The sequence below is a fragment of the Coturnix japonica genome, chromosome 1 (genome assembly GCF_054131305.1).
Source record: "Coturnix japonica strain WE chromosome 1, WE-NBRP24, whole genome shotgun sequence".
NCBI classification, from domain to species: domain Eukaryota; kingdom Metazoa; phylum Chordata; class Aves; order Galliformes; family Phasianidae; genus Coturnix; species Coturnix japonica.
This window is the reverse complement of record NC_140663.1, coordinates 54,445,612-54,457,684: the sequence shown is the minus strand read 5'-3', so window position 1 is coordinate 54,457,684 and position 12,073 is coordinate 54,445,612. Positions and strand designations below refer to the sequence as shown.

The following is a 12,073-nucleotide window of genomic DNA, read 5'->3' as shown; positions in this document are numbered from 1 at the left end:
CAATGATGTTACGAAATAAAATGCACTTTATATTCTTTTTACCAACAGGGAAAGAGCCCTACAGTTTTCTGCTCTTGTTCACTTAAGATTTTTACTTTCATTTTGAAGGGTATTTTAGGAATTTTTTCAGTATCTATATTTGTGGACAAGAGGTTGGACCAGTTGAGAAGTTCAGTACTTTTAGAAGGTTAACGTGTGAACTGGTAACTATGGAATGGAGTTGGAAGACCTTCTGTATGAGTGAATCCAGCAGTACTTACCAACACATTTCCTTTTAACTTAGGTTAGAAGGTGATTGTGGTTTGTGGTAGATGTTTAGTGTTTCCAGTTCAACCCTATAGTTTGCTACTTTCCTAGGAATATTTGGGAACATTCTGAGGTAGGAGCTGTAGTCTTGCTGTGCCTTAAATGATAGGATGATTTTATATAGCTGCATGCACAAAAACCAGAAGTAAAGACAGTAGTGGAAATTTGTCATTGAAAGTTCATGGATGTGAAAGCATAAAATTCACTGAAACTTTTAAAGGCAACAAGATAAAAACCATGCAGCCACTCAATGTGGGAGATATGTATTTAAATGAATTGATTTCCTTCAACTCCTTTCTAGCTACTGGTGTGCTTAGTAAAACGCACAGCTATTAGCTTAGACCCTGGCTACTGTGTGGGACAGAAACATATGGATGTTTTAATGTCCAAGGTGCCATGTCCTGTCAGGAATTGCATTTTTCTCTCCTGTCGAGGCTATATGTTTTTTTCTTCTAGCATAGCCTGACTCTGCATTGCTTTCTGATCTTATTCTTTTGTGATTAAGATTGCTTTAGCTGATGCCCAGACACTGCAGCATTGGCTTCAACTATTTGCCAGAACCGCTCAGAACACTTAGTTGTGTTCTCCCTCAGCTGTTTACGGTCTTTTTCCTGGAAGCAGTTTTCTGATGAAATAATGTAGCTAGGTAAGCAAAGATGTAGATAGCAAGTCTATCTTTAGGTTGCCCTTGTGATGAGATGTTTTTTTGGCCAGCCATTTATTATTGCTTCACATCTTGAACAACAGTGCTGCTGGATGAGTGTGGTGTTTCCAGGATGTTTGTCTGTCCTGTCTGTACTCTCACTGAGAAATTTCTAACTCAAAGCTTTTTATTGGGGGGAAAAAACAAAATAAAGTTCCCAAATTTTCCCTGGTGCAAGAAATAAGTGCAAGGTTTTAAACTGGTTTTCTGTCTCACTTTGATTTGAAGAATTCTTTCAGTAAAAGAATTTGAGTAAAAGCTCCATTTTAAAACCTCTACAGTTCTTAGAGCTTAACTTGGTTTTACCATTCTGGTAAAGAAGTCGGGAGAAGTTTGACACAGCATATTTACTTTTTTGTATTTACACCTTCCAGAAAACTCCATCCAGACCCTTTTACTAACAGTTTCTTTAGAAAGTATCTGCTTGGTTTGTTGCTTTATGTGTAGGGAGTCTACCCACCCTCCTTGGCAACTTGGTCTCTACAAAGAGCATCTTTTCTTCTTTGAAGCTATATCGTGTTCTTTGGAAATGGTTCTGAGTAGTGAGTAGCTACTACTTAACCACAGGAACTGCAATGTCTTTATCTTCTTTAGAAAGAGAAAATGAACACAAGAACTCTGCTGTGATTTAGGCAGTAAGTTTCTTCCTCTGAGCACACACCGCTGCTTACTTGGCCTAAGAAAAAAACACCTAAGCCTTTAATTGAAAATAAATTGCACTGTTAAGGTAGTTTCACCTGCTCCTGTGGTAGTGATGATGATTATTATTCATTATTATTTATTTCAGTGTCCAAACCCTATAAAGCGGTACAGGTATTTGAATATAAAATGTGATCAAGATACTGAATTCTGTTACTTAATTGTTTGCACAAGTGGCATACAATCTTGGTAAAATTCAGACTTTTCTGTCTGACATTTCTCCTGGCTTTAAACTGGCATTCTTTCTTTGACTTCTGACAAGTTATTGAAATATGCATTAAACAAGAAATATTTGAAATGAGCTATCTGTGTATTTAAATGAATCCAGGTATTTGTAGAATAAACATCTTAAGTATGATTTATTAATTTAGACTGTTTATGAAAGCAGTGCAATGAAGACATGACTGCACTAGCTTCTCAGATTCTGGTGTGATTGATGTAATCCATATGGTTGCTTCAAAAGATGGCTTGTCTTTTTTGGCTTTTTTTTGCTACCTTTGCTCTCAACTCACAGATAGACATTCATTACTTCTACACTGTATTTCCTTCACACTTGTTTTTTGCAACACAGGAACTATTTTCATAAATGCATATTTGTTCAATCTCTAGTACCTTGATATCTAAGACTCAGATTTTCTAATTGACTGACTAGTCTCAGAACAGGTAGAATAACAGCTAGCGGTGTTTATTATGCAGCTTCATCTCATTCATGCACATATAGCAATACCAAAAAAGCAGCAAACATTCTTATTCCAAACAAATTAAGTCTGTCCTGGTTAAAAACATACTGAAAGTCTTCTGTTGCCCCCCTCCCATTACATAAACTTACCTTTTAAGTTTTCCTGATAGAGTCCTGTTTTCTATAATTAACTTTCTCCACTTCTACTTGGACAGAGTGAAGTTGTGGACTTACCTTTTCCTTCACTAGAAGTCCAGTCTCTTCTCTAAACAAATGTCTGCTACCTGAGCCCTTCTCATGAGAAGAAAAAAAACCAAACCAACAAAAACATTTTGCATTTTGACTTGGGAAACAAGACACAATGTTCTGTACTGAAATGTTCCACAGAATGTGAACAGCTTTTCTCATCTCAGTTGTACCGAGCTTAAAAAAAAAACACCTGAGGGAACAAGGTACATAATGAGTAACCAGACCAGGCAGTGTCTAACTAGTTTAAAAATCTGTAATTTCCCTAACTTGTGGGAGCTAAAGCTTACTGGTTTGAGTGAAGGTCATTCTCTTGGCTGGAAACCAGTCTCTCACTCAATGCTGCAGTTGGAGTTTAGATTAGTGGCTTTTGTGACTTAAAAGTTAGGCATCATAACTGCCAGACTCAGTCAACTGAATTGTCCTTACTTTCACTGGAAATGAAATGGGCAAGTTGTCCCCTCTGTCTTCTCTTTTGTTTCCCTAAAGAGGATAGCAAATACAAGCACTTAACCTTTAGTCTTATGATCAATGTTTCTTGAGTCTCAGGAGTATTGATGAATATCCTGTTTTACTTTCTAGAAGTAATATGCAAATTGTTAAATGTACATAAAACTTGGTTTCTTGGCGTTGTTCGTATGGATGGACACCTTTTCTGGCAAGTTCTTGAGTGGGAAAGGCAGTGGAAAAGTAGGGAGAGGGAGCCCACAAATAAGGCAAACAACCTTTTGTTAAGGTACATACTGAAAATCCATGAACCTTCAATCAAACACAGTAAACAGTAAGAAAAGGAAAATTCTTGTATCTGTATTGACTGAAAAAAAGAAAATTCAGGCAGTTGAGCATCAAGTAGGGAAAAAATAAAAGCACAAAATCCATGATTTTTGTACCAGATGTTGTTCCTCAGTATCCCACTAAGTGGATTAAACAGTATGTAAGCTTCTACCATTTGTTTCCCATAGCTGTTCATCTCAGCTGCAAGCATTCTGAACAGCACTCTTAAAGAGCGAAGAATCTTCCTGGGTAGCAGTACAGTCACTGAATCATCAGTTCAGAAATACCTAGAAGACGGATGAAACAGGAATATGAAGTCTCAAAGCATTAATATCTTAAGAAACTGTTAGTTTATAGTCATCTTTTTAAGGAAATAATGATCAAAGTGAGAAACAGCAGGGATCAGCTGAAATACTGAGATGTAGCATGCTATACAGTATACAAAGCTAGGGGGGATATCTGAAGTTGGGAGAAAAAAAGACTCATTCGACTGAATTTCTTTCTAAAAGGAGGTCGCTTTTACAAGTTGGTCTTAGAGGCATTTGTACTATTCAGCAATGAAAGTTTCTTGATTACAGCTAAAACAACAGAATATGCCAGTGGTGGTATTGTGAAACATGATTTGATGGGAGAAGTTTTTCCTGTATTGTTCACTGCTGAGCTTGGAAGTGAGATGAGTTCAGGAAAGTTTTTGTCTTGTGGAAGCTGATGGGGAAGCGAGTTTAAAAACAGAAGGGAAAAAAAAAAGAGAAAAAAATTATTTAGAGATATTATGTGATTCATAAGCCAGAACTCCACCAAATTTATACAGAAACCCTATATATAGTTATCTCCAAGTTTCTGAAAGCTGCTTCCAGAACAGGCTGTGACATGCAAGCATGTATGCCTACTTGAATGCTTTTGTTTGTTCCCATATTAGAACAGTGAGAGTTACTGAAACTGAATGAAATTTTACAGTAGTTAAGTCCCCAAAATAGAGAATTGTTGAATCATCTAAGTTGGAAAAAAATCTTCAAGATTAATCAGTCCTACCATCAGCCTTGCCTACCATCCTATCACTAAACCATGTCCCTTAATACTGTGTCCACATGATTCTTAAAATACCACCAGAGGTGGAGATTCTGCTGTTTCCTGGACAGCCTGTTCCAGTGCCTGACCACAGTTTTTGTGGAGGAGTCACCATCCCTGGCAGTGTTCAAGAGGCATCCAGATGAGGAGCTCTGAGATATAGTTTAGTGGTTTGCTGTAGCTACGGTAATGGGAGGATGGTTGGACTAGTTGATCTTGTAGGTCACTTCCAACCTTGTGATTCTGTGCAGAAATTGTGCCTAATGTGCAGTCTAAATCTTCCTTGTGTCTTATCACTTATCACCTGAGGAAAATAGGTCAGTGGTTTCCGAGCTTACAGCCTCCTGTCAGGAAATGGTAGAATTGTATAAAGGAATGAGGTATCCCCTCAGCCACCTCCAGATTGAACAACCCCAGTTCCCTCAGTTGCTTCTTGTAACACCTTCACCAGCTTCACTGTTCTCTACACGCACTCAAGCAACTCCATATCCTTGTAGCAAGGGGCCCAAAACTGAACACAATATTGAAGATACAGTCTCATCTCACCTCTGTGCTGTATACACAGGACAGTCACTTCTTTAGTCCTCCAGGACTCTGTTTCTGATGAAACACCAAGCTTAAAAGTTTGTGTGAGAGGCTCTGTTGTTTATTGTGCATTGTATTTTTATTCTAAAGGGTTACAAGACTTTTGTTTCTCTGTCCAGTGAAGGTATTTTGAGCTTCCTAGTACTGAGCTTTTGACTTATTAAGGTAAATATCTTTCAGAGATGTTTCTACCATACCACCTATTACCACTATCAGATTTCTGTGCATAGCAGAAATATTTTTTAGGGCACTCATCTGAAACTGAATCTTTTGGTATGCAAATAGAAGTCTTTAACTTCTATTCTGGTAAGTCAGAAAATAAAAGAGATGGTGACTTTTGTTGCATTGTGCACTATTTTTGCAATTTGCAACATTATCCTTGGCCAAAAACACAGATTTATGTTCATTTAGTAGGTGTTTTCAGAGTGTTTGTATTGGTAGCAAATGTGGTTTTATGGCCCATGAAAAAGGTGTAATGCTGGATTGTTCTTTTTAATTCAGTTCCAAGTTCACTAGACCTAACCTGTGGATTTAGAGTTATTATTGCTGTACTCAGATTTTAGAATGAGTGTTAGATGATGTTTATCTGTCAGATCAGTAGCTAATTAAAGCAGAGAATGCAACTAAATATGATACGATTTTTTTCAAAAATACATTTTCCATACTGAAAATAGAAGAGACGTTTTTGTTTTTAATATTGTGTCACTGTGGTATTTCTATATTTATAGCACTGAGATGTGCGTCTAGGCATGTTTCCATTCTCCTGAAAGCCATTTCTGAGCTGAAATCCCAACAAAACAACGGGCCACTCAGCCAGCTTGAAATGCTCACCACTGCATGGTCTTTTTCAGTTGATAAAGGCAGTACTTCTGTTTCAAAGTATTAGGGAAGTGATGTAGTCACTGTTCCTGAAGGCTTTCAAGAAGAGGTAGATGAGGTACTGAAGGCCATGGTTAGTGGGCATGGTAGTGATAGGCTGACAGCTGGACTAGATGATCTTAGTGGTCTCTTCCAGCCTTAATGATTCTGTGATTCTACCTGTGCCTAGCCTTCTTGTCTACTCAGACTTTACTGATGTTTCACTTGTATCATCATTCTGTGTATTTCTTAATAAGGCCCGTTTTACCATGCAGCTATATTGTATGACAGCTATGCAGTAAGGAATTGTATTCTGCCTTTTGATTACTAAGTCACCTCTTCTAAGGACTGTGTAATTTCTTCTGTTCTTTAAGAGAGGAATGCTGCAGTTACAGGAGGTGCTACAAATAGTTCATGTACAGCTCTGTATTCTTCTGACTTCTGAAATAAGTTGATGTTCCTTCTTACCTGGAGGCACTAATAAGCAGAGAACTTGCACATCTGGAAAAAAATCCATGAAGCACGTTGTGTGATATAGGCCAGGAAACCAGTTAACGTGGTGGTGATTATAAGGAAGTGTAAGGTACACTTCGATGTTATCACAAATAAGATGGTTTTGGAAATGAACACAGGCAGTGATTTCTCTAGGGTAAGCTTGGTTAATGGGATAGGCATCACATGCATAGAGTTGTAAAGTTTTAATACTGAATTCCTTGGTTTTAAGTAAAAACACAACACTGAGGCTCTGGCAGCTTTGGAGATTAATTGTGGATGAATATAGAGATGACAGCAAGAAGTGATAAACTGCCAAATGAGGAATATGTTTTGTTCTTTCTACTAAGGATCCTCTCATGCTAATAACTAGACATTTCTCTTAAGCAACCTCAATTCAAGGATTTTCATTATTTGAGAGTGCATGGTGAAGTGAAAAAGAAAATAATGTCCAAACTGGTCAGTCAGGTTGCGGCCATCGAGCCTGTATAAACACTGCATTGCCTCCATTGTCTTCATAACTGAGTGTGAAATCTGGGTGTGCACATTTATCAGTAGCAAGTGTTGAAGACAGCTGATTCTGAGAAATTTAAGAATCACGAGACTTAAATTACTTGCACACCAGTATAATAGGAGATGGATGTCATATCTCTAGCTTCTAGTGACTGCAGACAGACTGGTTGAGCTATTTCAGTGATGTAGAGCTTTCTTAAATAGTTGAAAGAGGAATTTTGGTCTGGGTGGTGGTAGATTAGTCAAGTTCAAAAGGTATCAGGTTCGAAATGTGCAGTCATTGCTTTTCTTCATAAGAGAGCACAACTGTCCTGAGACAGTGGTCTGAATAGTGCCTTGTGAGCTAACTCTAGCCTGCTGAAAGCCATTGTCTGCTCCTATTGCTTGTATTATTGCTTGTATTGAAGTAATGCTATTTACTCTGCTAGGATATTGATCTTGTGCAGAGCTTATTGTGCTGGATTTACAGATTTCATTCTTGACAGAATTATCAATTGTCCAGAATTAATTACTATGGAAATACCATCATCAGAAGCTCAATTTTCACTTCAGTTAACTGTGCAGTATCAGTTTAAATTTTTTTCTGCTGTCTCAGGCTTTATAACTTATCTTTAAATAAGAACAGTAAAATATTGCTTCTGTAGGCAACCCATCTCTCTTTTACCAGAGTAAATGCAGTGGGATCTTACTTTTCCTAATAATTACGTAAGTATTCATTTGGGCTAGGATGAGAATTACGATTTAGGTGTACTCTGTGTGAAATAAGGAAAGAACTAAATTTGAAAGAGCATTTCTAGACAACAGGATTAGCATAAGACATGGAAAAGGGGGTGAAATAGTTAAATTTGTAAGTTGCAAAGGCTGGGTGAGTAACTAATAGCAAGTGGTGACCTTTAGAAGATCGTGGGGTAAACCAATTTAAATTCTGTATAAGCTATTGCCTGGAGGCCTCTCAGAGACCATGGAAGGAGGTAGGATTCCTGGATTGTTTTCCACTGGAATCATATGCTCCATCTAGTTTCATAGAATTAATGGTTTGTGGCAGCTTAGGTCTGGCTCAAACTAGCATAGTAACAACTTAGCAAAAGAAAAATGTGGAGACTGTAATTACTTTGTTTGTGAGATTTGACTTTGCTACTGATTGTATTAGCCTCTGGACTGCAAAGTTTGAACATTTTATTTGAGATGATTAATCATTTACGGTAGAATTCCTCCAGAGGTCTGCAGTTAAAGCACTGCTGCAGAGTCAAGCCAACATGGTTATACTGAGGCAGGTACACTATGTGCATAGTAAAAGTTGAAGCACTTCAAATATTCTTTTTATTCTATGTGATGCACCTCAGAAAAGTGCAGTGCAGCCATAATCAGGTGTACTGAACGTTAGGTGCTATTCCTGGAAAGGACATTTGCTTTGGCAGCACAGTGTCTGTTGGGTTTGAGTGGAACTGTAATGGTAACACAAAGTAAGCCATGGCAAGTGAAATGCCAGCCTGCTTTATTGAAAATGCCAATAAGTAGTTAAAACTGAGGTGATCAACAGTTAGTTGATGCGGGGGTATAAAATTTCTAGCTAAGTAGTTTGAAGGCCATTCAGCATACCAGTATCTCTGAGGACCTCTTGTCCCTTGACACCTCTCAGGTTTCCGTACTGCTAGTGGAAGGGATTTTTAAAATGCCCAGTGAGGGGTCAAAAAGTGTTACTTTACAATGTTGGCATTGCTGGGTATAACAATATTGATATAATTTTGGTGTACTTGCGGAACAAAGTCTGCTATTTTGAGGGACTTCAAAGTGTTCTTGATAAACTGTAATAAAATTCAATTTAAAATTTTCTTCATTAGTAGATTACAATTTGTTCGCTTTGCATTTGAAGGCTATGTATGAGCTTTCTCACCTTTACTTCATATGTCCTTCCAAAAAAACTCAGAGCAACTCATTTTGTTAGTAAACAAGTTCCACAATGGCTGTTTAGAACTAGATATCAAGGGAGAAAAAAATATAAATACTTCACGTTAGGTTTGGGGTATAGCAAGGATGGGTAGGAAATAACAGTGCAGACTGTATTCATGCAAGTGATGTAAAAGAAGCAACGATGCAGCTTTCTTTGTCCAGCAGATTGAACTTCACCTTCAACACCTATTTCCACTAATAAAAAAGTTGATAATGCTACCAATGCTTGCAGAGTTGGACTGAGGAAATGGTCTATTCTGTGTTATCCTTGTGCAGGTTTGTGCTCTTGTAGGATTAAATCAGAGTTAATAGGTGTAATTGTACTTGGTCAGCTCCATGGAAAGAAGAGGAGAAAGGAGCAGCTGTCTCCACAGTACAAAAGCAGTGCTGGCAATGTTAGGTGAGAACAACCTACTGATCAACCCATTCCACAGCTGGGGAGGAACTGGATGATGTTCCTGCCTGCAGCCTTAAACTATGGCAGAAAACAGGTGGAGAATAGGCAGAGCAGCTCAACAGAGAGGCGGAGACAAGAAGAAATAAAGGCTCCCTGTGCTGCCTTCTCTTCCTCCTCCTTGCAACCAACCGGGCAGGCTGGAAAGGACGAGCTCACCTCTTGCTTATAGTCATTCTTTCTATTCAGAACTTGAGTGACAAAAGCAGATATTAAGCTCGAATCTCTGCAGCCTCATGAACTGCACTTGGAAGAGTACAGGAGGCGTCAAAGAAAAAACAATGCTCCCTTCTAACTTTGATGTCTGCTTTCCTTCTGCTGTGCGTTAAGTCCACAGCTTGAGGGATTCCCATCGGAAAATAGCACCTGACTAACTCTGGTGTGCAGGTCTCTCTTTTCCTGATGGATTTTACAAAAAGAGAGGTCGGTCCCGTATTTGTAATTGTTAATTCCCATTGTTGCTGCTGCTCTCACAAGGATTGCGCTAAAGAGGTAGGTGAGAACATAAACTCTAGAATAATTGCATGGTAACAGTTAAGGATTTCACTTGTCTTGCTTGTGATAATCTCCTGCACTTAAGATGAAGACTAACATAAGTATTAATAAGTGTTCGGTTTTGCATAAAGTGCGTTTTGTGCTGCCTGTATATACACCAACATTGTAAAGGCTCGGATGCTTTCTCTAAATGTGTTTGGTGGGTTCTACTTTGTTGGCACTGTTTTCCAGAGACACAGTTGTGCTCACATTAACTGTAGCACTAGTGCTCCATGTGCAAGTGTTGGAGCTAGTGCAGCAGTGCAGCAAACCAGGCGGGGGATCTTGATCTCACTGGAAACCACTGCAGGCTTTTTTTGGCTGAGTTTGTTTCAAGTCTGCTGAACACCATGATCTGGTTCATTGTTCAGCTGTGTAAGTGCTTATGCCAGCCCTAGGGAGGAAATGACATACATGTAGGAATGGAAGATGGAGAAACAGGAGAGCGCTGCTTTCAGCAGCCACGACTGTTTATGATGTTGTAGATAACAGCTTCAGAAAATGTACCTGTTATACCTATTTACAAGCTTTAGTCTGCAAGAGCCCTTCCTTTCACTTCCTGAAGAAATTTGGAACTTACAGTTTCATAGTTTCATAGTTTCATAGTTTCGTGCGGGTTGGAAGGGACCTTAGAGATCATCGAGTCCAGCCCCCGGAATTCGAGCCTCTGTGTAGCAGAGCGGCACTTCTACCACTTGCGCCACAGGGGGGATTCGTATTTGGGTGTTTAACTCTGATTAAATTTCCATTGGACAATGGGACAAATAGATTAAAAAAAAAAATCCTATGATTTTTCTAAGCAGTTTGAGGACTGGGGGGGGGGGGGGGGAAATGGGGAGAGACATGTGCAAACGAGACCGTCTTGCAGTAAATGTGCAGTGTTAAAACTAGGAAGCATGAGGACTACAGTGCCTTTGGGTTCGGAATCTAATGAAAGTATGCTTGGCTGCACAGCCCATGTGCTTTTAAGGACACATCAAGGTTATTTGACTTACAGGGTCTCCTTCTGGTTTCTTTGTGATGGCATGATTACAAAGGAAGGACATGTGTGGGTAGAAAGGGGTCACTGATTTATTGATTATCATTAAGGCTATCATTCTTCTGTCTTCTCTCTTGTTATGTGAAGCGGTCTTTCACTTTTGGCGCTTGAAAGGAAAAAACGATTTTCAAAGCTGAGCGTAGTCTGAGCTTTGGTATAAGGTGTTCTTGGCCAGTTAGGCAATTCTTACTGACTGTGGAAGAAGCTGAGAAAGGCAGCTCCTTGGACACCCAGCCCTGTATTGGTTTTAGGTCCCAGTGTGAGTGTCTCTGAGATTTTCTGAAGGAAACCTCAGAATTATGGAAGCTACAGTGGAGGAAGACTTGGCGGGGGAGAGCTTTTTTCTTAACCTTTTTTATTTTATCTTATTTTTATTCACAAAATGGAGTACTATAAGGTGGCCCTCATGGAAGGACCCAAAGATTTTGGACACTTATTTAACATCTTTCAGGATAGAGAGATAGCAGAATGAATCACTGATTTGAAAATGTTTAGTTAGCTATTACTCTTCTTCAGGCTTTGTGCAAGAAGAGAGCAAGAAGGGAAGGCTCATGTTCCGGTGTTCCTATGTTAATACTTTTTTGTCTTATATTCATCTTAGTTTTTAGGTTTTCTAAAATAGTGCCACAGATCCAACACCTTCCTTCTGCTGCCACAGTATAAATGAATGTGCAGGTGGGCAGCTGCTATGGCTGGAACTTGGGCTATTTAGGAGTATTAGATATGTTAAATTTTAGGCAACTTCTCTGTTAAATTTAGATGCAAGTCTATACAACAGGCAGGCAAATAACTATTGCACGGATTATCTGCATATGTATGAATGTAGTTGAGCATTTTATTCTGTACATACATGAACCTGAATTCCTGGGACTATTTTAAGCTCAGCCACATAGTAAAAGATGGGTATATCTGGCATGTGAGCAGATGAATACACAGGCATTCAGTGCAAGTGGTAAATGCTAAAAGCTGTTTTATAAATTTATTTGAGTGTATTGCTTTGTGACATCCTGCTGGAAAGTGGGAGATTTGTGCTATCAGCTGGCTATATAGTAATATATAGCAATAGTATGTAATATGTAATAATACCTGGTATTACAATGTACTCAGGCAAGCTTGCTCTGGTGCCTTATCAGCTGAGGCATTGGTCTCCAGAAGCCTTACTTTTACTGTTGC

General features: G+C 38.9%; 1 protein-coding gene across 38 annotated transcripts in view; it reads left to right on the top strand.

The window, feature by feature from the left end:
* Nucleotides 1-12,073, top strand: part of WNK1 (WNK lysine deficient protein kinase 1) — a 96,522-nt gene that overhangs the window by 38,326 nt on the left and 46,123 nt on the right. Inside the window, exon 1 of one of the 38 annotated variants that reach the window (XM_085520940.1) lies at nucleotides 9,465-9,819. The exons of 36 other annotated variants lie outside the window; for them this stretch is intronic. In XM_085520940.1, coding sequence (XP_085377066.1) covers nucleotides 9,730-9,819 — 90 coding nt within the window. In that variant the 5' untranslated portion in view covers nucleotides 9,465-9,729. Of the gene's footprint in view, nucleotides 1-9,464; nucleotides 9,820-12,073 lie in introns of those variants that run through there. One more of the 38 variants, XM_085520888.1, reaches the window with a different exon arrangement.